We start from the raw sequence: 27,181 nt of genomic DNA on the forward strand, positions 1-27,181 counted from the left end.
GTACCCTTAAAAGCTTTTGAGGAGAAGGCAAAGGTTTAAAAAATTTTCTTGAGGTGAAGAAGACTTTTTGTTCTTCAAAGCTAGTTGGTTTTGTTTTTTCTGGGAAATCTTTACTGATATCCATTATTTATATTGAACCTCAGATTTGGAGACAAAATAGTTGGAAGGATAACATGTGCGTGCCTTTAGAGTTCAGTTCCCTACTTTTGCTGCTGTATGTAGAGTTTGTCACTGTGTATTTGCAGAGGGATGGCACATGGAAAATGTTCCCTAAACATTTACAATTTTGAACTGCCTCCATTAGATGCTGATGAGCCAGCTGAATACTCCAGATATTTAGTGAGGATTAATATAAGTTTGTGTCACTCTCACAAGTGAAGCACCTGGTGCTTAGATTTGCAAAGAAATGTGTAAAGAGATTGAGGGTTACCTCTCCAAGTATTTACAGAGGATAAGGTAAAATTAAGAAGTATGGAAAATTAATCGAAGTTTCTTCATGATCAAGAGACTGTTTTTTAAGGCATGATTATTAGATATTTGTTACTTTTTCAGGGAGGTCTCGCCACCATGAATCTCGTCAAACCTTCACTCGGACTATTCACTTTGGGGCTTCTTGTCAAGAAGTAGCAGTTGCTTTAGGGGCACCATCAAGGATTTTCTACAAATCTGAAGATAAAATGAAGATCCATAATGCCCATGCCCGAAAAGCAACCACACGCTCCGATTTCTTTTTCAACTATTTCACTTTAGGATTGGTATGTTTGCTCATAGTGTTTGTAGTCTGATTTTTATTTCAGCAAAACAGAATTAGTATCCAGTAGGCTGTCATAGAATCTCTTCTGGGTTTCAAACATAATTTTTGAAAACTCATCATCACTCCATACAGTATTTGTTAAGAGGATTCTGTTGTATTAGTTTTACTGCATCATTGAAGTTTCTTTATGTAATTTACTGTAATGCTAGAGTATGATAGTTATCTGTTCCTGATGCTACTGTACTAAGTTAGGAAATGGTTAACTAGTATGAAAGGAAGAGATGAAAATAATTTTGGTGATGGTGACATGGCATGCAAGTTAACCCATCTGCAAAGGGGTAAGAGTTGAAAAGGATAAGGAATATGAGATATTGACAGAAAAGGATTCAAGAAAAGTGTTGAGTTTGATACTATGTAACAGCATGTGTTGATGATTGAGGTTTGAAAATATATATTCAGGATGAGATAAAAATTCATATTAATTGCTAATGAATGACTGGTTGCTGTATATGAAAACAACCCTTTTGATGTATTTGAAAATCATGATAGTAATGCTTGGAAAGTTTTTTTTTATGATAGTGTCCCCTTTTGATAATTTCAGTTTGCTTTCTTAGGTCATAATTTTGCTACTTATTACATGAGTAAATTGATGAGGGAATTATATATTTTTTTGCAAAAAACAAAACTTTTCCATCAGTTTTTAAAAGTAGTGACCTTTAATAGAATCTAAGTGTTAATTGTTTGCATGTTTTTCAGGTGTAGGGTTTGAATCCTCAGTGTTTCTTTGAAAATTATTGTGTCTTCCTCTTTTAGACTTTCTTTGGCTTTGCAAGAAATTCTTTGATGCAATGGAGGGATGAGTTAAGGATTGCTTGTGTTGCAACAATATGAATCTGTTTTTGTATGTCTTGGTTCACCCCTTTGATAGGGAGATATTTTTGTCAGTGAATCTTAAAGTAAGTTTGTACCCCTCTCAATTGAAACTCTAATTTGATATCTGTTAGTGTTAATGTCAGTGTCTCCCGTATACCATTTTGAAACTGAAACACTAAATTTTGCCCACTTTGCTTGTTTTTCTCTGGTGATTGAGTACAGTTACTAAAATATAGTGTTTTTCAGCTTTCTTAACCTTTTGATTTATTGTCAGCATGCTCTGCTGGAAATAGCAAGCTTTCTTTTATGTGGTGATTGCCAGAATTGAGAACAGAGTCTTTCAATTTGAATTTTTTTGTTTAAGCCTATATATGTTGTATTTGTATGTTCTACTTTTAGGACATTCTCTTTGATGCCAAAACTCAGCGTGCCAAGAAATTTGTTCTGCACACCAACTTCCCAGGGCATTACAACTTCAACATGTACCATCGATGCGAATTTGAACTTCCTCTTACTGTTCCACGTCAACCTGAAGATGGAACACAACTCATCGACTTACCCTCTACAATTACGGTATGGAGTTTAATAGACCATTACAATTTATCAAAATCAAAGGTGATAATTATGAGAAAATGACAAATGTCTGCCGAAAGCAAATTTTTCTCAGAGATAAATATATTAAAGGAGGTGAATGTTTTAACAGTTGTTTGTATTCATTCATATAGCATGCTTTGAGAGGAAGTGTGTTTCTTCATGGTCTTTCTCAGTAGATTGCCTTCTTTTTTACTTTGTTAATTTCATCATATTTATTAACATTATCTTCTTGTTGTATAGATGAGAGCACTGCATGCCTTTAATGATGTAGATATTTTATTTTTCACTGTCATACAATAAGAACTAATGAAGTAGAACTTTCCCTTCACCTAACTCTGACGTATCTCAAGAAAGGTAAACAACCATTGGAGTATTCAGGGAGGGCTTTGTGGAATCATTATAATTGTGTAACTTTCAGATCCTCAGTGATATATAACAAGTAAGTTTTACGTGGGTGTATTAGCAATGAATGCAAGATGAATGACTGAGGTCTTGTTTGATGTGTTATTTTAAGCTCCAGTATCTTATTGAATAATGACATTATAACTTGAGTTGATTTTAAAGTATTTTCTTTTGTTTTGTTGATTTTCATCTAACTCCTGAACAACGATTCACCGCTGGCCCACGACTGATGACATACGTAACGACCCATCATTGTGCTCTCACTTTATGTTGTAAATATGGTAAGAGGTTCAAGGAAACAAGGGCCATTTTGCTTTCATGGGTTTGATTTTACTTCTCTTTCTTCTAGCAGTAAATATTGAAAAATCATCCTTTGTAGTTTTTTGTCATATTGGAAGTTTTCTCTAGTTAATATCATGCATTGATTATGTAGCATATTTGATGTGCTCTGATTTACATTTGAAAATGAGTTGTCAGTGCAGAAAATATATATTAAGCCTGACAGCGAATTGAGAACACAAGTGATCTAAACTCCCGTTCAGGTTTTTGATGGACAAAATGTTACACTGAAAATTCTGAATAAAGTCAGTTTTAGTGATTCTGTTCACAGTAACTGAATGAAAGAAGTTTGCAAGTGATAAAATGCAAACACAATTCATCCATGTTATTGATGTCTGCCAGTTATAACTACCCACCTCAAGCCCGGTATATCCAGCAAGTGGCAAAAACTACTTTGCACAGGCTGGCATAAATATGTACACACTGCAATCATAATACCTTGGAGATGTGAAGAAGAGGCTGGGTCTTTCCCTATGTATCAGTTTTGTATTATTTATGTACCAAAGAAATATTGTGAAGCAGTCCTTGAGGGAAGTAACTCTTTGTGTAATGCCTTAGCCTTGCCTAGTTTTTCAGTTGATGTGGAGCCGAACCCTAGTCATTGCTTTACAGACCATAATGCCAGTGCTGAACAATGAGTGAGTTTGCTCACTTCTGATTGGGGAGTGAACACTGGTGCCGATGGCCATTCAAAGTGTGTGGACTCTGTCTACTGGTGGGAGTGTGTCACAAGTCCATTGGAGGGATTTCTTGCTGAGATTGACCAATTATGTGGTGAATTAAAGAAATCATCCTCAGCGTAGTTCACTTCTGAAAAAAGGAATAATAAAAGTTGATGCTTTATAAGGGTATTGCTGTTATGAACATTATCTAATAGATCTGCCAGTGTCTGGATCTTTCTTTGCTCTTAAGCCATGAATTTGATTATAAATCTGTTTTAGATGGCTTTAATTATATCAGATTTCCATGTTGTTAGATAAAATACAATTTTCCAAATGGAAATGTCATTCCTGAGGGATCAGTGGGAGAGAATTCTACCCATTTGTCTCCTGTATTTCACAGAATACGGTTTAGAGGGACATGAGCAGGATGCTATAAATCCTCACTCTTGTATTATCTGTCTAAAAGTAGGAACAGAAGTCAAACGAGGAATTTTCTTTGAAAGCTCAATCCTCTGTTCCTGGTGCAAACTAAGGCAGGGGAGAGAAAAAGGTATTTGCCTTCACTGGTAATACACCTAGCCTATATACATGGTCTTACAGTTCTAATAAGTCTTCACAGTGCAGAGTTAGATTTGACAAATAGGTTTAGAAATAAATTATGCATACATGTTTTCCAAAGGTATAACACTTTTAACTCCGATGAACAAAAGGCCTCCTTGGCACACATAAGCCTTGTTTTTTTATTTGACTATTAGGAACACAAATATACCACATTTCAAATATTTTTTTTTATTAGGAAAAACTTTTTCTTGGCTCAGAAAACAAGCTCTAAGAATGTTAGACTTTTCTAAATCAAGATAGGGAGCAAAGGACATGCTTGCTGTTTCACTTCATCTGGATGAGTGCTATCTGTTTGCTAGTCAGGAGAACAGGGCTTGAGGTGGAATTGTGTCATTTGATGGTGGTCTTTAGCATTATGGCAGAACTTTCTTTACATTGTATATAGGGTTTTAAGTAACATCTTTTAACAATTTATTATTTGTGTTAGTGGGGGACCATTATTGTTGAGTACACAGAAACTTTAAATGTAATATTTTGTCAAGTCAACACCTGCATAAGGGCTCAGAGTACTGTGTCTCAGCACATATTATTTCAGGCTCAAAAATTTTTTTTGCTTGAGTGTGTTGCTTATTTCAGTTTGATTTAGGTAAGTTTGCTATTGATCTTTGTTTCATTTGTCAATACAGTAGAACCTCAGTATGTGCAGTCACTTCTATCGTTTAACTTCTGATATGTACTGCATCTGACTAATGTTTGCATGCATTGTTATGTGAACCAGCTTGTTGAAGCTTCTGATGTCTGATTACACACTTATAAATGGTTTTGTATTTCCATTATTTTTCAAGAGATTTTTATATATTCTACCATATTTCTCCTCATACATTGGATGAATGTTACTGTCTTCGTGGTAGCACAGATTTCTATCTATAGAATGGACATACCATGGATGTGTCCATTACAGTTTACATACTGTTTGTTGAACACATGTCGGTCAGAATTCATAAGTAGCAAAAGTTTTGATATTTCCGGGTAAATGGATGAAGGATGAGTAACACATTGCATTTTAAGTTATTTGTTTAAAACCTTTTAAGGAATTTTATTTTAAAGTTGAATTTTTTTCCACAGAAATTGGATTTTTATCCATAATTCTATTTTAAAGAGTATGAATACTTTTAAGGAAAACAGGACATCAAACTCAATACAAACAGGCATTCCAAATAGTTGTATACTATTTTTCCAACATGTGATGATTCTTGATGAGCCTGAAACAGTATCCTGGACCATTGATATTCAAAGTAAAAATGTGTAGCTGCTACACTCAGTTTTGAATGAATAAGAGTTAGAACCAGCGTCATTCAAAATATGCATATCTGTGCCCTTTTAAGTAATTTTGTGCTGACACAGGTACTGCCACCCCTCTCAGTGTGACTAGGGGAACAAAAATATGTCTAAATTCTGGTAAAGTAACCTTCAGAAAATATGCAATACACCTAACCAACTATGAAACAATTAGGAAACAAAACAAAATATGATATCACCTACACACCATGGATATAATTATCTTACAACAGTAATGGTGGTATTGTGCAACTGTTTACATTCCACCCACTGAAAAATAGACCAGCATGTTATAAGGCCCATGTTAAACGTTTACACAAAAAAAAATGAAGTATACTCAAAATATCTGAAATAATGTAAAACAAACAAAAATCAACTGACTATGTTGCCAAACCCATGTGGTAGTGGAGACTCTCTTGCACAATCATTAGACATCCCACATTTCAAGGCCACTGTCATGAGTGTATGCTGTAAGCATGTTTATATTATGTTTTCCACCACTACATATGATCTGTTGATCAATGGCATGTCTAAAACAAATTTGCATCATGAGCTATAAACCATAAATTTTCATTTATGAAGCACAAGATGGGGACACTGTGGCTAGCAGATTATGATTAAGGTTGTTTTCTTTTATATGGATAAATGTATTGTGGCCCTTGACAACTTATGGTTACCAGAGCGTCCCTACGTAAGTGCTTTTAAAAGTGCTGAATCTAAAACTGTAACCTTGGGTCTGCATGGAATCAGCAAATTTACAAAAGCTGTCCCACAGAAATAAGGTCAAAAGGTGTTTTTTTTTTTTTTTTTATTGAACATCAGCAAAACTTGAGTACCGTACTTTTACTACTATTGGCGGTATACAGTAATGTACACAGTAAGCTGAGCCAGAAGTGATACAGTTTTTTAAAGGAAAAGCAACATAGACCAATTTATGTTCCAACTGGCAGATACATTTTGAAGATAAACAAACTTGTTTACGAGTGGGTCTGATAAATTCATTATCTTTGTGTAATGCTGTTCATATGGTGTAGGATTATCAACACAGAGATCATGCTAGTTTGGTTCAGAATATGACTAGTTTAGTTATGGTTCATTTATTTGTTTTATATACTGTTCTTATTGTTTTTTTTTTCCACTTGATCACCATTTCCCACATTAGCAAGATAGCTCTAGGAATGCAAAGAAAGGTCACATCCACTCATGCATTCTGAAGTTGTCATGTGTAATGCACTGAAACCACAGCTACCCCATCCATAACCAGGCCCCACAGTCCCTTCCATGGTTTACCCCAGACGGTTCATATGCGTTAGTTCAGGCCATTGACAGCATATCGACTTCTTTGTACCATATTGCTCCAGTTCACCCTATCCTGTGCATGCCTTTCACCCTCATGCATATTCTGGTCCCAGTCACTCAAAATCTTTAACACTCCATCCTTCCATCTCCAATTGGGTCATCTTTTCTCTTTGTTCCCTCCACTTTTGATATACATCCTTTTTGGTAACCTCTTCTCATTCATTCTTTTCATATGTCCAAGCCATTTTAGCACACCGTCTTTAGCTCTCTCAACCACAGTCTTTTTATTTCCACACCTGTCTCTTATTCTTTTATTACTTAATCAAACCACCTGACCTGACTATCATCATTATCATAATTGTTTTTATTTATTTATTTAATTATTTATTTTGCTTTGCCGCTGTCTCCCGCGTTAGCGAGGCAGCGCAAGGAAACGGACGAAAGAATGGCCCAACCCACCCACATACACATGTATATACATACATGTCCACACATGCACATAGACATACCTATACATCTCAATGTATACATATATATACACACACAGACATTTTTTTTTTTTTTTTTTTTTTTTTTTTTATACTTTGTCGCTGTCTCCCGCGTCTGCGAGGTAGCGCAAGGAAACAGACGAAAGAAATGGCCCAACCCCCCCCCCCCCATACACATGTACATACACACGTCCACACACGCAAATATACATACCTACACAGCTTTCCATGGTTTACCCCAGACGCTTCACATGCCTTGCTTCAATCCACTGACAGCACGTCAACCCCTGTATACCACATGACTCCAATTCACTCTATTTCTTGCCCTCCTTTCACCCTCCTGCATGTTCAGGCCCCGATCACACAAAATCTTTTTCACTCCATCTTTCCACCTCCAATTTGGTCTCCCTCTTCTCCTCGTTCCCTCCACCTCCGACACATATATCCTCTTGGTCAATCTCTCCTCACTCATTCTCTCCATGTGCCCAAACCATTTCAAAACACCCTCTTCTGCTCTCTCAACCACGCTCTTTTTATTTCCACACATCTCTCTTACCCTTACGTTACTTACTCGATCAAACCACCTCACACCACACATTGTCCTCAAACATCTCATTTCCAGCACATCCATCCTCCTGCGCACATCTCTATCCATAGCCCACGCCTCGCAACCATACAACATTGTTGGAACCACTATTCCCTCAAACATACCCATTTTTGCTTTCCGAGATAATGTTCTCGACTTCCACACATTTTTCAAGGCTCCCAAAATTTTCGCCCCCTCCCCCACCCTATGATCCACTTCCGCTTCCATGGTTCCATCCGCTGACAGATCCACTCCCAGATATCTAAAACACTTCACTTCCTCCAGTTTTTCTCCATTCAAACTCACCTCCCAATTGACTTGACCCTCACCCCTACTGTACCTAATAACCTTGCTCTTATTCACATTTACTCTCAACTTTCTTCTTCCACACACTTTACCAAACTCAGTCACCAGCTTCTGCAGTTTCTCACATGAATCAGCCACCAGCGCTGTATCATCAGCGAACAACAACTGACTCACTTCCCAAGCTCTCTCATCCCCAACAGACTTCATACTTGCCCCTCTTTCCAGGACTCTTGCATTTACCTCCCTTACAACCCCATCCATAAACAAATTAAACAACCATGGAGACATCACACACCCCTGCCGCAAACCTACATTCACTGAGAACCAATCACTTTCCTCTCTTCCTACACGTACACATGCCTTACATCCTCGATAAAAACTTTTCACTGCTTCTAACAACTTGCCTCCCACACCATATATTCTTAATACCTTCCACAGAGCATCTCTATCAACTCTATCATATGCCTTCTCCAGATCCATAAATGCTACATACAAATCCATTTGCTTTTCTAAGTATTTCTCACATACATTCTTCAAAGCAAACACCTGATCCACACATCCTCTACCACTTCTGAAACCGCACTGCTCTTCCCCAATCTGATGCTCTGTACATGCCTTCACCCTCTCAATCAATACCCTCCCATATAATTTACCAGGAATACTCAACAAACTTATACCTCTGTAATTTGAGCACTCACTCTTATCCCCTTTGCCTTTGTACAATGGCACTATGCACGCATTCCGCCAATCCTCAGGCACCTCACCATGAGTCATACATACATTAAATAACCTTACCAACCAGTCAACAATACAGTCACCCCCTTTCTTAATAAATTCCACTGCAATACCATCCAAACCTGCTGCCTTGCCGGCTTTCATCTTCCGCAAAGCTTTTACTACCTCTTCTCTGTTTACCAAATCATTTTCCCTAACCCTCTCACTTTGCACACCACCTCGACCAAAACACCCTATATCTGCCACTCTGTCATCAGACACATTCAACAAACCTTCAAAATACTCATTCCATCTCCTTCTCACATCACCGCTACTTGTTATCACCTCCCCATTTACGCCCTTCACTGAAGTTCCCATTTGCTCCCTTGTCTTACGCACCCTATTTACCTCCTTCCAGAACATCTTTTTATTCTCCCTAAAATTTACTGATAGTCTCTCACCCCAACTCTCATTTGCCCTTTTTTTCACCTCTTGCACCTTTCTCTTGACCTCCTGTCTCTTTCTTTTATACCTCTCCCACTCAGTTGCATTTTTTCCCTGCAAAAATCGTCCAAATGCCTCTCTCTTCTCTTTCACTAATACTCTTACTTCTTCATCCCACCACTCACTACCCTTTCTAAACAGCCCACCTCCCACTCTTCTCATGCCACAAGCATCTTTTGCGCAATCCATCACTGATTCCCTAAATACATCCCATTCCTCCCCCACTCCCCTTACTTCCATTGTTCTCACCTTTTTCCATTCTGTACACAGTCTCTCCTGGTACTTCCCCACACAGGTCTCCTTCCCAAGCTCACTTACTCTCACCACCTTCTTCACCCCAACATTCACTCCTCTTTTCTGAAAACCCATACTAATCTTCACCTTAGCCTCCACAAGATAATGATCAGACATCCCTCCAGTTGCACCTCTCAGCACATTAACATCCAAAAGTCTCTCTTTCGCACGCCTGTCAATTAACACGTAATCCAATAACGCTCTCTGGCCATCTCTCCTACTTACATAAGTATACTTATGTATATCTCGCTTTTTAAACCAGGTATTCCCAATCATCAGTCCTTTTTCAGCACATAAATCTACAAGCTCTTCACCATTTCCATTTACAACACTGAACACCCCATGCATACCAATTATTCCCTCAACTGCCACATTACTCACCTTTGCATTCAAATCACCCATCACTATAACCCGGTCTCGTGCATCAAAACCGCTAACACACTCATTTAGCTGCTCCCAAAACACTTATATTTTATTTATTTTGCTTTGTCACTGTCTCCTGCGTTAGCGAGGTAGCGCAAGGAAACAGACGAAAGAATGGCCCAACCCACCCACATACACATGTATTTACATACACGTCCACACACGCAAATATACATACCTATACATCTCAACGTATACATATATATACACACACAGACATATACATATATACACATGTACATAATTCATACTCTCTGCCTTTATTCATTCCCATCGCCACCTCGCCATACATGAAATAACAACCCCCTCCCCCTCACGTGTGCGAGGTAGCGCTAGGAAAAGACAACAAAGGCCCCATTCGTTCACACTCAGTCTTTAGCTGTCATGTAATAATGCACCGAAACCACAGCTCCCTTTCCACATCCAGGCCCCACACAACTTTCCATGGTTTACCCCAGACGCTTCACATGCCCTGGTTCAATCCATTGACAGCATGTCGACCCCGGTATACCACATCGTTCCAATTCACTCTATTCCTTGCACGCCTTACACCCTCCTGCATGTTCAGGCCCCGATCATTCAAAATCTTTCACTCCATCTTTCCACCGTCCAGTTTGGTCTCCCACTTCTCGTTCCCTCCACCTCTGACACATATATCCTCTTGGTCAGTCTTTCCTCACTCATTCTCTCCATGTGACCAAACCATTTCAAAACACCCTCTTCTGCTCTCTCAACCACACTCTTTTTATTACCACACATCTCTCTTACCCTATTATTACTTACTTGATCAAACCACCTCACACCACATATTGTCCTCAAACATCTCATTTCCAGCACATCCACCCTCCTGCGCACAACTCTATCCATAGCCTACGCCTCGCAACCATACAACATTGTTAGAACCAGTATTCCATCAAACATACTCATTTTTGCTTTCCTAGATAATGTTCTCGACTTCCACACATTCTTCAAGGCTCCCAGAATTTTCGCCCCCTCCCCCACCCTATGATTCACTTCCGTTTCCATGGTTCCATCTGCTGCCAGATCCACTTCCAGATATCTAAAACACTTCACTTCCTCCAGTTTTTCTCCATTGAAACTTACCTCCCGATTGATTTGTCCCTCAACCCTACTGTACCTAATAACCTTGCTCTTATTCACATTTACTCTCTGCTTTCTTCTTTCACACACTTTACCAAACTCAGTCACCAGCTTCTGCAGTTTCTCACCCGAATCAGCCACCGGCACTGTATCATCAGTGAACAACAACTGACTCACTTCCCAAGCTATCTCATCCTCAACAGACTGCATACTTGCCCCTCTCTCCAAAACTCTTGCATTAACCTCCCTAACAACCTCATCCATAATCAAATTAAACAACCATGGAGATATCACGCACCCCTACCGCTAACCGACATTCACTGGGAGCCAATCACTTTCTTCCCATTCGCACACATGCCTTACATCCTCGATAAAAACTTTTCACTGCTTCTAACAACTTGCCTCCCACACCATATATTCTTAATACCTTCCACAGAACATCTCTATCAACTCTTATCATATGCCTTCTCCAGATCCATAAATGCTACATACAAATCCATTTGCTTTTCTAAGTATTTCTCACATTCTTCAAAGCAAACACCTGATTCACACATCCTCTACCACTTCTGAAACCACACTGCTCTTTCCCAGTCTGATGCTCTGTACATGCCTTCACCCTCTCAATGAATACCCTCCCATATAATTTCCCAGGAATACTCAACAAATTTATACCTCTGTAATTTGAGCACTCACCTTTATCCCCTTTGCCTTTGTACAATGGCACTATGCATGCATTCTGCCAATCCTCAGGCACCTCACCATGAATCATACATACATTAAATATCCTTACCAACCAGTCAAGAACACAGTCACCCCCTTTTTTAATAAATTCCACTGCAATACCATCCAAACCCGCTGCCTTGCTGGCTTTCATCTTCTGCAAAGCTTTTACTACCTCTCCTCTGTTTACCAAATTGTACTCCCTAACCCTCTCACTTTGCACACCACCTCATCCAAAACACCCTATATCTGCCACTCTATCACGTAACACATTCAACAAACCTTCAAAATACTCACTCCATCTCCTTCTCACATCACCACTACTTGTTACCACCTCCCCATTGGCCCCTTTCATTCCAGTTGCACCTTTCAGCATTAACATCCAAAAGTCTCTCTTTCACGTGCCTATCAATTAACACGTAATCCAGTAATGCTGTCTGGCCATCTCTCCTACTTACATACATATACTTATTTAAATCTCTTTTTAAACTAGGTATTCCCAATCACCAGTCCTTTTTCAGCACAGAAATTTACAAGCTCTTCACCATTACCATTTACAACACTGAACACCCCCATGTACACCAATTATTCCGTCAACTGCCACATTACTTACTTTTGCATTCAAATCTCCCATCACTATATTATTATTACTATATAACCCTAATAACACTTTAAAGGGGCTCCTGCAGCTTCAAGGCTACCATGTTGTTTTCCTAACACTGTTGATGACAGAACCACATTGATGTTGAATTCTTACTCATGGTGTTACCACTTGCATGTTGAGTCTCTTCTCACTAATTGACTTAGTAATATATTTTCTTATCATTGTAAGTTTTAATTGACTGAGTTATAAGAACAGTCTCTCTGAGAGGCTTTAAGCGATTATGGCCTGAACATGCAGGAGGGTGAAAGGTTTGCATGGGCTGGGGTGAATTTGAATGATGTGGTATACAGGGATCGATGGGCTATCAGTGGAATAAGCACAAAGCATGTGAAGTGGGCGGGTAAACCATGGAAAGGTCTGTGGGGCCTGGTTGTAGATAGGGAGCTGTAGTTTTGGTAAATTGCACATGACATCTATGGAGTGGATGTGAGCAAATGTGATATTTCTCCATCTGTTTCTTATGCTTCCTCAGTAATGTGGAAAATGGCAATCAGGTATGAAAATAAGATAATAGTAATGGTAAATATTAATAATAATGATGATGGGAGTATTAATAATACCATAATATTTTGTTTTATACTTGGTTTCCAGGAATAGACAAAGAATGGCCTTATTTGCTCTCATCCTCTATGAACCTATCATATATAATGCACCAAAACCAGACCTCTATCCACAGTGAAGCCCTACAGTTTTATGATATCCCCTAACTTAATTCAGCACTAATGACAGAACATCACCCTCCGTACACTGCATTGCTGCCGTTTCCTTTATCCCATACATGCCTTTTATGCTTCTGAATGTGCAGGACCTAGTAACTCGAAGCCCCTTCACTTCATCCTTCCATCTTCATGGTCACCCCATCCCACTTGCTCACTCTACTTCTGATAAGTGTATTCTCTTAGTTAGTCCCTCTCTGCTCATCCTTCCTGTATCTCCAACCTTTTCAGCACACCCTAGTGGACTCTCTTAAATCCTATTTTGCCATTCCCTATGTGATCAGCCTTGCACACACAAGTACAGTCCTCACTTATGTAATTTCTGGCATGTATCCCCCCTCTTTTGTTCTTTTGCATTCAGGGCCCAAGATACACCCAAAGGACACTGCTGGGATGACTGTACCACCAACGTACCCATCTTTGCCCTCACAGGCAGTGACCTCTCCTTCTACAACCTCTTCATTATACCCAGTACTTTTTATCCACACCCACCCTGTAATTCACTACAGCTCCCATAGTTTCATCTGCTGCCATGCCTACTCGTAATTATCCAAGCTTTCCACATTTAGGTTCTCCCTATTCAAACTCAAACTCAGACCAACCTGTTTCAACCCATCTGCGAAAGCTTATAACCTTATCTTTATTTACATAAATTCTCAACTTCTTCCTTTCACACATTTCCCAAACTCTGGACCAGTTGCAGAAAAAACAGAACATGCTGGATGGTGAAAGCATTGCACGGGATACATTGAATTAGAATGAAGTAGTATACTGGGGTCGAATTCCTGCTGTTATACTGAACCTGGGCATGTGAAGTGCCTGGGGTAAACCATTGAAAGGTCTATGGTGCCTGGTCGTGGATAGGTAACAGTAGTTTTGGTGCATTACACGACAGCTAGAAAATTGGTGAGAATGGATGTGGCCTCTATTCGTCTGTTCCTGGTGCTACACATTAATGTTGGAAACAGCTCTTAAGAATTAAGATGATTATAGTTTCCAATTGATTTTGCGGGTATGAGTGAAATATAAATGTTTGAGTAGCAGCAGTTGGTAGGAAACTGTGGCTCTTTTGCTTAAGCTCCTCCAAATCATGTGATGTAGGAATCCCATTCCAAAGTCACTACTAGATTGTCATCATAATATTAACATCTGGATTTGTGGCAAATTTTTTTCTGTTGCAGTGCCATAGTTACACCTGGTATAGGTAAAGGTTAGGCTTTATTTTGATGCCACAGTGACATGCAATATGAGGTAAAGATGAAGGATTTATTATAACACTACAGTAGCATAAATTATGCCTAAAAGTGTTAATAGCTCTCTTCCCCAGTCCATGAATGTACATCGAGCTGCATTAGCTTGTGTCTCATGAGAGAGAGCAAAGTGCAACTTGGTTTTTGAATGAGAAATATGAATGAAGCCATTAGTATCAAAATTTTTCATAGTTTTCACATTCAATTCTATGGTATTTTGCATATCTTATCTGCAAGGACTCTGGTGGCTGCAGATGCTGAGCAAATAGTTCTACTGTATTGACGATGTTGTAGCTTCTGAAAGAATGATTTGATAATGGGTTTCAGGCTTTGAGATTATACTGTTTGTTCTTTTCATTGTTAGTAGCATTGACATGTTTGCTGTTTTTGGAAAATTGTTTCAGTTGCTTGCAAAAATGTGTTTCCCATAATTGCTTCACCTACTTCAGAGACAGTGTCCCTTGAAAATGCAATACTTGCACCCACTTACTTTCCTTACTTTCAGGTGGTGGCCAGAACATTCATTACTTATGCCCATGTTTTTTTGTGACTAATTAACTCAATGTTAAATTAGGTGGCAACTTTTTCTGCAGATTATATAAATGGTTAAATGTTGTAAAAAGTTTCAAAACGGTACATCATGAAAAAGAGGATTTGCAGCAAACATAATGCATAAGTAGTAGGTGGTATTTGCTAAATTTATGATGATGCTAGTGTTGTTATTGGGCATTATATTAAGTGAAACCTGATGATGGTTTGATTTGTTGTCTGTGCTTATCATGTTATTATGACATGGTCATTGTACTACACCAGTGTATGGCAGTGGTTCTTCAGAATAGAAAACATGTTTAAATGATTGGTAAATTCCATACTAGAATTTACTATAGAATAAACACCCCATCATATATATCTGTGGCATTTAGCATGGTAGGCACAGCTAACTAGACTTTTCTTTCTTATACAAGTCAGTAGTTGGTATCTATTTTTTTTATATCCCAACAAATTTAATATAATTATGTTTACCTAGTTTTTATCTGTGATATCTCCTGACATCGTAGCATTTGAAATTCTCAATAAAAGGGGTGGCAGTGATGTGTAATGGTTAGCCAGGATTCAGTGGATGTATGGCTCAAGGAAAGATGCCTAAGGAATGGCAGAATACCAGTATGTGCCATTGTATAGAGGGCGAAGAGGACAAAAGTGTTTAAATTACAGCAATATAGTTTTGTTAAAGTGTACCTGTTAAGTGTAAGGGGGACTGATGATTGAGAGGGTGATGGTATTCACAGTGCATCAGATTGGGGTGAAGCATGTGGCTCTAGGAGTTTTTTGTTTTGATGAATTTATGCGAGAAATACTCAAATAAATAGAAGGATTTGTATCTGGTATATGTGGATCTGGAAAAAGCACATGACACTGTTGATAAGAGATGCTTTGTGGAAAGTGTTACAAATATATGGTGTAGAAGATAAGCTGCTAGAAGCAGTTTGGAGTTTTCATCGTGTCAGTGAGTTTATATTGAGTGAAATGTGTCTGTGATTATGAAGAAAGAAGGGGGAGAGGTTACAAGTGAAGATGCATCTTTGGCAGGGGTGTGTGATTTCACCAAGGCTGTTTCATCTGTTTATGTAGAGGGTGGTGAGGGAGGTCAATGCAAAGGTCTTTGAGAGGGAGGCAACCTACAACAGTCTGTTGTTGGTCGAGTGGGGGGGGGGGTTTCCCTGGGCGGCAAGTCAGTTGCTGTTTGCTGATGACACAGCAGGTGGCAGATTTGAGAGAGAAACTGCAGAAACTAATTTCAGAACGTGGGAGAGTATGGAAAGGGCAGTTTGAGAGTTGTACTAACACACTGGTAGTCTAGAGGACAGACCATCTTTCTTTTTTAATTATTTCTTCAGAGTTTTAGAAAAAAGTTAACAAAAATAATGTAAAAAAAAAAATGTGCACCAACTTCGCTTACTAGAAATAAGAGTTTTGCAGCTTTAGTATGCAAAATGCAGTATTTTTTTCTGAGAATGTAGATAAAAGGATTGTCATGAAGTTTCACTTTATTATCTGTGTATTCATTTATTTATCTCTTTCCATTCATATATCTATTGCATATACATTGTAAATTCATGTTTGTATTGAACTCCTTACAAGTGGGCTTGATGTGCTAGTTGCAGCCAAAACTAAGCAAAAGTTTTTCATCATCTATTACTTTTGCATCTGTGGAACCTTGCATTTGTTCTTGGAGTTATCATTACCAGCCAATTTATCCATAACATCCACAGATCTCTTTTGAACTGAAAAGTGTGTGTGAGTGAACTGAATATGCTGGCTTGGACCAGATTTTAGTTGATAGAAAAACAGTAAATTCATGAGTAGTTGAGTAATGTGTAGTTTTATATTTATCTGTACACAATATTGCTCTATGCTTCATCTTTTTGTATGTGAATTATCTAGGTATTTAGTATGTAGAATGAATCCAATGATGTTAATGATATTTTTCTCATACTTGATTGCCATTTCCTGTGTTAGCAAGGTAGCATCAATAAACAGACGAAGAAAGGCACATCCATTCACATACACATATTTATACATATACACATACAAACACACACATATATATACATATATATACATATATATACACATACGCATATAGAACATATGTACACATTCATACTTGCTCACCGTCATCTATTCCTGATGCCAACCCACCCCACAGGAAACAGCACAAATGCACGAAAGAAAAGAAAAAATGATAACATATACAGTCTCCCCCCCCTCCCTCAACACACACACCCACATGAGTTACCTCCTGCATCAGAGGTAACTCCAGGAAACAGACACTGGAAGCCCACATCCATGCTCTAACTGTCATGTGTAAGGCACTGAAATCACAGCTCCCTATCTGCATCCAGGCTTCACAGACCTTTCCAGGGTTTACCTTGGATGTTTCATATGCCTTGGTTCAGTCCATTGATGACAGCATGTTGACCCCAGTATACCACATCATGCCAATTCACTATTCTGTGCATACCTTTCACCTTCCTGCGTGTTCAGGCCCCGATTATACAAAATCTTTTTCACTCCATCCTTCCATCTCCAATCTGGTCAGGATCTCTTTGTTCCCTCCACTTTTAACACATATATCCTCTTTGTCAGCCTTTCCTCACTCATTCTCTCTAAATGTTCACACCATTTCAATACACCCTCTTCTGCTCTCTAACCACACACCTTTTATTACCACACGTCTTTCTTACCATTTAATTAATTACTCGATCAAACCACTTCACACCACATATTGTCTTCAAACATTTCATTTCCAACTCATTAGCCTTCCCTACAGAGCCGTATCTATAGCCCAAGCCTCACAATCATATAATAATGTTGGGACCACTATTCCTTCAAACAAACCCATTTTTGCCCTCCCTGATAACATTCTCTCTTTCCACACATTCTTGAGTGCTCCCAGAACCTTCGCCCACTACCCCATCCTATGATTCACATTCACTGCTATATCACTTCCAGATATCTAAAACACTTCAGTTCCTCCAATTTTTTTCCATTCAAATTTACATTGCAACAAACTAGTCCTTCAAACCTGCTGAACCTGATAGCCTTGCTTTTATATACATTCACTCTCAACTTTCTCCTTTTACACAATGTTCCAAACTCAGTTATCAATGTCTGTAGTTTCTGACTCGAATCAGTCACCAGTGCTGTACCACCAGTGCCTTCTCATCCCCCACAGACTGCATACTTGCCCCTCTCTCCAAGACTTGCATTTACCTCCCTCACCACCCCATTCATAAACAAATTAAATAAGCATGGTGGCATCACACACCCCTGCTGCAGACCATTCTTCACATGGAACCATTCACTCTCCTCTCTTCCAACTCATACACATGCCTTGCACCCTAGATAAAAACTTCTCACTGCTTCTAGCAGCTTAACTCACACAACATAATATAATTAATATCTCCTTCAAAGTATCTCTATCAACCCTATCATATACTTTCTCCAGATCCACAGATGCCATTTGCAAATATATCCATTTTCCTAAGTATTTCTCAACTATTCTTTACAGCAAACACCACATCCACACATCCTCTACCACTTCTGAAACCACACTGCTTCTCCCTAGTCTCATGCTCTATCCATGCTTTCACCCTCTCAATCAATAGCCTCCAATATATAACTTAAGTGGTATACTCAACAAACTATACCTCTGTAGTTTGAACACTTGCCTTTATCCTCTTCGCCTTTATACAATTACATTATACATGTAATATGTCGATCCTCAGGCACCTCATCATGATCCATACATACAATGAATATCGTTACCAACCAATCAGCAACACAGAATCTTTCTTAATAAATCAACAGCTATACCATCCACTTCAGCTGCCTTGCTGCATTTCATCTTATGTAAGACTTTCACCACCTCTTTCCTCTTCAACAAACCACTCTCAAGACTCTGTCACTTTGCATACCATTTTGACCAAAACACACTAAATCTGGTACTCTATCATCAAAAACATTTAACAGTACTTATCATCAAAAACATTTAACAGTCTTTCAAGTTACTCATTGCATCTCCTCCTCACTTCATCGCTACTTGGTATCACTTCCCATTTTACTCCTTTCACTGATGTTCCCATTTGTTCTCCTGTCTTTTGCACATTATTTACCTCCTTCCAAAACATCTTTTAATTCTCCCAGAGGTTTAATGATACTCTCTCACCTCAACTCTCATTTGCCCTCTTTTTCAATCCTTGCATCTCTTTTTCAACTCTTGACTTGTTGTGGCATTTACATATACATCTCCCAATCATTTGTACTCCTTCCTTGTAAGTACTGCTCTTTTCTCTTTCACTAGCAACTTTACTTCATTCCACCTCTTGCTAACCTTTCTATTCTTCCTGCCTTTTGCATGCCATGTGCATCTCTTTCACATGCCATCACTGTTTCCATAAATACCTCTCATTCCTCAATCACTCCCCTTGCTTCATTTACTCACACCTTTTGCCATTCTACACTCAATCGCTGCTGGTATTTCTGCACGTCTCCTTTCCAAGCTCGCTCACTCTCACCACACTCTTCTCCTGACATTGTTTCCTCTTTTTTGAAAACCTCTACAAGTCTTCATCCTGGCCTTCACAACATAGTGATCAGGCATCTCACCAGTTGCCCCTCTTAGTACATTTACATCCAAACGTCTCTCTTTTCCATGCTTATGAATTAATACGTAATCTTATAATGCCTACTGACCATCTCTCCTACTCTCATATGTATACTTGTGTATATCCCTCTTTTTAAATTAGGTATTCCCAATTACCAGTCTTTTTTCAGCATACAACTCTGCACGCTCTTCATTATTTCCATTCATAACACTGAATACCCTATGTGCCCCAATTAAACCCTCACCTACCACATTGCTTATTGCATTTAAATCACCCGTCACTGATACCAGGTCTCATTCATCAAAACTGCCAACACACTCACTCAGCTGTTCCCAAAACACTTGTTTCTTGTGATCTTTCTTTTTATGGCCAAGTGCATAAACACAAATAATCACTCATCTCTCGCCATTCACTTTCAGTTTTACCCACATCAATCTAGAATTTACTTCTTTGCATTCTGTTACACATTTCCTCAACTGTTTCAGGAGGAGTGTCCCCTTTAGTCACCTTCTACAAAATGCAGGACGTATGGAGGTAGAATTCTTTCTCCCATGCATCAGGAATTAAATTAAATTATTTCTAGCAATCTGAGGCCTTCAGATGAACATCTTTATAGAATTTAAACCTTTTGAACTGAAATGCTGTCTTACAATCATTGGGAAAATCAGACGAGTTTTATGCACCGATGATGTAATAAATTTTGTGAGAAGCTAGATTTGCCCTCTACCAGTGGCCTGTAAAAGGTGTTAAAGGTGTGGGACTGAAGGCTAAGAATTGGCACAAAAGTTCATGTTATAGAGACTTTTGCCATGGCCACTCCACTGAGGAAGTTCCTGAAAGGAATAGGCATTAGATAGGTAGACAGATGAGAAGTACTCAAAAATTTTAAAAATAATTAGGATATAACAATTATTGTAATATAGTAAACAGCATATGGATCAAACCACATCAGATTTTACAGGAATGTGAACTTTGATTAAGGGTGACTAAGAAATTTTCTAATTTACAGTAGAAGATTTTGCATTAAATAAACTACAGTTAATGAATTTTTAATTTCATAAGCTTTGTTTCACCGAAGAGTAGTCAGCAACTAGCACTTCAACTAATTGTTTTACTTCAACATTGTCACATGTAGCAACATTACTCTGTAACATTTGGAACGGGTAATGGTTTGTATGTGTGTAAATTGTAGTCATATGTTTAATGAGAAACTCCTACAAACAGGTTCAGAGTGTAACGCTGTGGGACACACTGGGGTCTAGGATCAAACCTCGGGGGCGGCCGGTTGTTCTTCACCGATCCTCTTCCACCAATACATCCAATCCTTTTGGCTCAACATTTTGTCATGCATATCAAGATATAATATTTGAGGTATATTGAACTTTATGTCAAGTACTGTATATCTATATAATTATACTCCATATTCTGAGATATTTATATATTACAGTATTTAGATTTGTTAATTTATTGAATCCAGTCTGTTACATCATTTCTTATATACCAAACCACATGCATTCAGGATAGTGTGGCATCAGCAGCTTCATTACTGAGCATTTTGGTAACTATGTATCACAGTATAGTACATTCATTTTTGAAAACCCAACATCAGTTGGTAGATTATTTAACGAGTTTCAGATCACAATTCTCTCATTTCCAATCAGAGCATGATTATTATCTAATACCACATGCTTCTTGGGAGTTAGAACATTGTTTTACTTCCAAAATGAAGTGTATCTGGGAGAATTCACACCCTTTGACCATGAGAAAACATGCAAGGTTGGCTCATACTCATTCGCAGGACTCTGGTCTTACAGCAACCTATGCAGACCTGTGACATTATGGCATGGAGGTGTGGAAGTATGAAGTTAGTAGCTACTGCCAATAATTTTCACTTGCTTTATTGCTCTGTGTGGAGCTGCTGACATCAGTTTGTGTTGTCTTCTTTTTCATTTCTAGCCTTCATATGTATCAGATTGGTATCACTTTCGTTTATTTTTGAGTTTTTCACAATGTGAACTGGAAGTACTATGACCTACTTTGAAAAGTAGAATAAGTGAAAATATCACTGGTGTCACCCATATGTGGGTAACCTTACTCTGTTCAGAAGAGTCATATTTTCAGTTCGCAATAAATTTCTCCTGTAAACAAGAAAATAAAAAACGAAAGCTTAGAATGTCCTCACGGGAAATTTCCCATTGAACTGCATGTACTATAAGACTAAATTTTAATGCCACTGATTGGTATGTGATGATTCATCTTAAGGGGTACATTCATGGCTTTCCCAGTATGTGATGATTCATCTTAAGGGGTACATTCATGGCTTTCCCAGCAGTCCAAGGACTCTTGACAGTTACTTCATCATCTTTTGAACTAGGCACAGCATCATTGACCTTTACAAGGTTAGTTTCAGCCTCTTAACTTATGCCATTAATTTAATTGGTATGCTGGTGTGTCTTGAAGATTTCTTATAGCATCTTTAAAGAAGAGAATTGCATTGGGCTAAAGTGCTTAACTTTAAATGTCTTTCCAGGAAGTATGTTTCAACTTTGATGTAGGAAAATATGATTTCTCCTGATCACTTTACTTAGCTCAGGGTCAGTTAGTGCAATCAGACAGCATTATCTTACCTTCCAGCAGGCTAGGCTTATTTACAGTACAAGTACTGCAGGTGGTGTTATTAACCATGTGTTGCATCTTCTTGTATTTATAACCCAGTGATGTTTGTTCAATCAGAGACTGAGTTATAAACAGTACAGATCATGTTAGGATTGTTAGACACGTGCATAATTGCCCAAAATGGATGTTTAACATAGAAGTGACAACTGCTGTGCTATATTTGAAAGGCAACATGGTGGTCTCCTGTTCTTTTAGATTATGGTTGACTATGCAGGTTTTCTCTCTTAATTTTCTGAAGCTAAGAGAGGGTCCCTATAAGTTCAGCAGTAATAAATCTATACACCTTCAGTTGCTCAAGATTGGGTTAAGTGCATTTTGGGAAATGGTTGCACAGCAGTATGTTTTCCATAGTGGGTCCAAGTTTAGGCCTCAGTTTCTTGGAAACGATTTTAAGGTCTCAAAAACAGATCAGGTGTCTTCTGGTTTAGAATATAACCATTTTGGTTCTTCAGGAAATCCTTAGGCTAGTTGCTCCATTATTTTCCTGGAAGGTTTAGGTCCTGTACCCTGTAAGGAGAACCGACTTAAATTGGAGGAAAGTTGATCCTTCTGTAGCTCATCAAATGAGTATGGTTCATGAGTCCTGTTACATGGTAAGGAGTGTTTGCCTAGAGTTATGGCTTAGGTGGATGTCACCCCAGTGGGTGTCTGGTGTGTTCTTCAGATACTTTACCTTCTTCCTGGGCGGAAGAGTTTTCCACTTTAAACAAGTATTCAAAAAATGGGCTTGAAGCTACCTCAGCTTTCCTGGAATAAGCCATGTTGTCTTCTTTTTTGACTTGCTGAATCGAGTTGTTCACATTTGGAAAGACTATCTTGCCCACTCTTGATTCAGAAACTCATTGGCCAGGTGAGTTTAGATTGCTCTGGAAAGTATAAACAGAGACAGAGTTAAGGATAAAAATAGTGTATGTCCTTGACTGTATTAATGGAGACAGTGGGACAAATAACAGCATTTTAAGCAGGTGTTTTAACAGAATGTGGCCTATTTTGATATATGAAAGGATGACTTAGGTGAAAAAAACAGAACAACTGGTTGAGTATAGAATTTTCGTTTTAATGCAGGAAAACTAATGAAAATTCAAGAATCAAGTTTAACATGCTTGTGATACTAGTCTGGCAACTGGCTGTGATAAGTACTGCTTACTCAGTTTTCAGTGTGAACTAGTATTTTTGAAAGAATGACATGATTTGAGTAGAAGGAAATTTTACCAGCAAGTAAAAGTACATTATGAAGATTGATGAAAGAATTTCATAATGGAAGAAATGGTTTTTAAAATATGCAAGTTGTATGGGAGTAGAAATGTAGTAGGTTAAACCATTTTGCAATCGATAATTTTCGTTGGTGATATGTAAATGATATTTTCAATAAAAAGTGGCCATTTAATGTAAGAATGTATGATGGTAATCATTAAATGATTTATGTTGTATTTTGATAAAGTGTAAAGGAAAGTATGATATATAAAAATTGTTAGGTGTTGTGTTTTGAGTTAAAATTCTCACTTGGTTTTCAGGTGATGGCCAATGGACATATAGCATCCGTAACTTTATATGAGAGTGAAGAAGCGGCATAGTACTGGTTCTAGGATGGTGGCAGCATCCTTGGGAATGTAGAGCTACAGTGAACTAGAGGGCATTCCCTGTGACCAGAAGCATCCACTGTAACTCCAGGATAGTTAATGTTCTGTTGGGAAAGTTCCATGTAATACTGGGCTGTTGTGACCAGAATTGTCCTGTCAGCAGTGAGAAAGTATTAATTAGGAATAGAGTTTGATGGTGCTAGTGAGTGAGCAACACCTTTGGATATGATACTGACTGACTGTAGATGGTGTTGGAATGAGATGTGTTCCAGGAGAATATACTGTAAAATTGAATCATTGGTGAAAATAGGGAGGGTTGTGCAGCACCTCACTGTGGTCCCTTCTGTCTTCAATAGCTTGTTGCCAGTCTAAGTGTTTTTATTTAACGTGTGACTGGGTAATAGAGAAATGTGGGATTAGAATTGCTCATGAAGCTGACGTTAGTGAAAAGACACTAATGTATAACGTGGTTGTGTAGTGTATGGTTTCATATGATTTGAGAAAATATGTCAGCAAAAGGTTGAGCGAAATTAGAGTTGAAAAGCAAGCATTTTATAACCCTTAATTTTTTTGATAATTAATGAAAATTACAGGTACTAAATATGATGTACAAGTTCAACATTTATAGCCATATGTTTACCTGTCTTGGACCATCCAGGATCAGGTGATGAAGAATCATCTCAAGAAGAGATCATATTTCAGTGTGGCTAAGATCATTTGTAGTTTATGTGCAGGCACAAAGAAAATTTGTAAATATTTTATCAGTGCATATATTTAATTAAAATCTAGCTTTTTATGTTTTTTATGCTGTGGAAATGCTTTTCTTGAAAATGGATGTCAGAAAATTTGTCATCTTGATTTTAGAACAGTTAAAAGATGGAGGATGTGTTCATATGTAAAAGAAAAATGACAGAATAATGTATTTGATTTATATCTGGAAAAAAAGAAAGGACTTTGCAAACACTGAAAAGGGAATTTTCAAACTAGATAAGCCGTTGAAGTGTTAAGAATATGTAATTACCTTTGCTGATTCTTGGAATGTCTGAAGTTTATCATGACTGTTCACAATACACAATACTGCATCAATTTCCATCACAGGGTTCTGCAAAAGATGATTTTGTCATTATAAGATGTTTAGCATTGGCTACCCATTTGAGACATGTATATATATTATTTGGAAATGTTTTTAGGAGAATCACCCAAAGCAGTCTTCAAGGCATTTTATGTACTGTAATTTGATTAAAGCAAAGGATTAGTAATGATTCCCAGTTGTGATCCTATGAGTTAAGAATGCTTAAATGGTTTAATTGATGTCCTTTGCCTTAAATCTTAATTGATTATAGTGCAGCATCTTAAGGTGTTGGTTGAATATATATAGAAACGATATTTCTTCTTTCTTTATACCTGCTTGCCTTTTTCCTGCCCCATTGAGCCTTTAAGGAAAAACTTGTACTGCTTCCTATTCTGTTCCCCTTTTAGAAGTTAACACTGAGGGGAAGAATTCCCAGCCTCTTTTTTTTATTGCCTTTTGCATCACACAGGAGTATTCTCCCTCTCCTATACTTAGCAACAATATATATACATATTTGTTTCGAGTCTGGGATAGTCTGTGACAGGAGAAAGTTGAGAGTAAATGTCAATGAAAGCAAGGTTATTAGGTTTAACAGTGAAGATAAACAGGCTATTTGGAGAGTGACTTTGAATAGAGAGAAGTTGGTGGAAGTGGAGTAATTTAGTTATCAGGTGACGAAAACTGCAGTGAATGGAAACATGGGAACTGGAGTTAACTGTAAGCTTGGCAAGGGGGCGAAGTTCTTGGACATATTGAATGTGTTGAAAAAGAGGTCACTCTGTTGAGAGCAAAGATGGGTATGTCTGATGGTATAGTCGTTCTACCAGTGTTTTATGGATGCGAGCACAGACTCTAGATGACCAAGTACAAAAGAGGCTGAATGTATTGGAAGTGAAATGTCAGAGGGCAATCTGTGATGTGAAGAGGGTTGATTGATTAGGAAATGACAGGCTAAAAGAGAGGTGTGTTAGCAAAAGAAGTATGTATGAGAAAGCTGACAAGGGTATGCTGAAATGGTTGAACATGCGAGGATGACTATGAAGGATACATATGGATGGGACTAGGAAAAGGGGAAAACCAAGGAGGTGGAAGCATGGAATGAAAGACACTTTGAGAGTTTGGGGCCACAACAGGTACAAGGGTGTTAGGTGTGCAAAAGACAGGTTGAAGTAGAGTGATTTAGTATACAGGGGGCAATGTTTTGTCAATGGCTGAACTGGGGCATATGAAGCAGTCAGGTAAAATCATGGAAATGTATGTGGGGCCTAGTTGTGGACAGGAGGATCTGGCATTGATGCATTATATATGACATCTAGAGAGTGAACATGAGCAAATGAGGCCATTTCTCCATCTGCTTCTGGCACTACCACATTAATGCAAGAAACAGCAAAAAGGTAATTGAAAAAAGAAAAGATTTTTTCTCATACCTGTTTGCTGTTTCCTACTTAGCAAGGCAGCACCAAGAACTGAAAAGAATGGCCTCATTCACTCTCAAAGTTGCTATGTATAATGCACAATAACAAGCACCCTCTATCCACAGCCAAGCCTGTTTGACCTGTCAGTGGTTTTCCCTGACAGCTTCATATCCTCTGGTTCAGCCTGCTGCCACACACTGACCTCTATATCTATATACAACATCCCTCCAATTTATTCTCTCCCATACATGTCTCACACCTTCCTGCACGTCCAGTTCCTGACCCCTCAAAGCCTCTTTCCCTCCATCTTTCCACCTCCAACATGGTTTCCCCCTTCTTGGTCCCACCACTATTAGTTAGCCTCTCTTCATTTAACCTTTCCATATGTCCAAATCCATTCAGCATATCCTCTTCATTTCTCTCATAAATCTTTTTACTTCCAAACTTCTCTCTTACCCAATCCTTTCTTTTTCCCTCAACCTTCCTCACACCAATTATTGTCGTCAAACATTTTATTTCCAACATATCTACCCTCTTCCATCTTTTTTCATCAAAGGCCCACATCTTGCATCCATACAACACTGTCGGGACTACTATGCTATCAAACATACCCATCTTTGCCTTCACAGACAGTGACCTCTGATCTCTCTTTCCAAACGCTCCTCAACATGCCTAGGGG

At 38.4% G+C, this 27,181-nt stretch overlaps 1 protein-coding gene across 3 annotated transcripts in view; it reads left to right on the forward strand.

The window, feature by feature from the left end:
* Positions 1-25,401, forward strand: part of LOC139759758 (PHAF1 protein CG7083) — a 52,268-nt gene extending 26,867 nt beyond the window's left edge. Inside the window, exons 6-9 of one of the 3 annotated variants that reach the window (XM_071682201.1) lie at positions 553-755; positions 2,027-2,200; positions 20,984-21,130; positions 23,950-25,401. In XM_071682201.1, the coding sequence (XP_071538302.1) occupies positions 553-755; positions 2,027-2,200; positions 20,984-21,130; positions 23,950-24,009 (584 nt within the window). In that variant the 3' untranslated portion in view covers positions 24,010-25,401. Of the gene's footprint in view, positions 1-552; positions 756-2,026; positions 2,201-2,909; positions 7,363-20,983; positions 21,131-23,949 lie in introns of those variants that run through there. The other 2 variants (XM_071682202.1, XM_071682203.1) reach the window with 2 other exon arrangements.
* The last annotated feature ends 1,780 nt before the right edge of the window (positions 25,402-27,181 follow it).

This window comes from Panulirus ornatus, chromosome 34 (genome assembly GCF_036320965.1).
Source record: "Panulirus ornatus isolate Po-2019 chromosome 34, ASM3632096v1, whole genome shotgun sequence".
In the NCBI taxonomy this organism is placed as follows: Eukaryota; Metazoa; Arthropoda; class Malacostraca; order Decapoda; family Palinuridae; genus Panulirus; species Panulirus ornatus.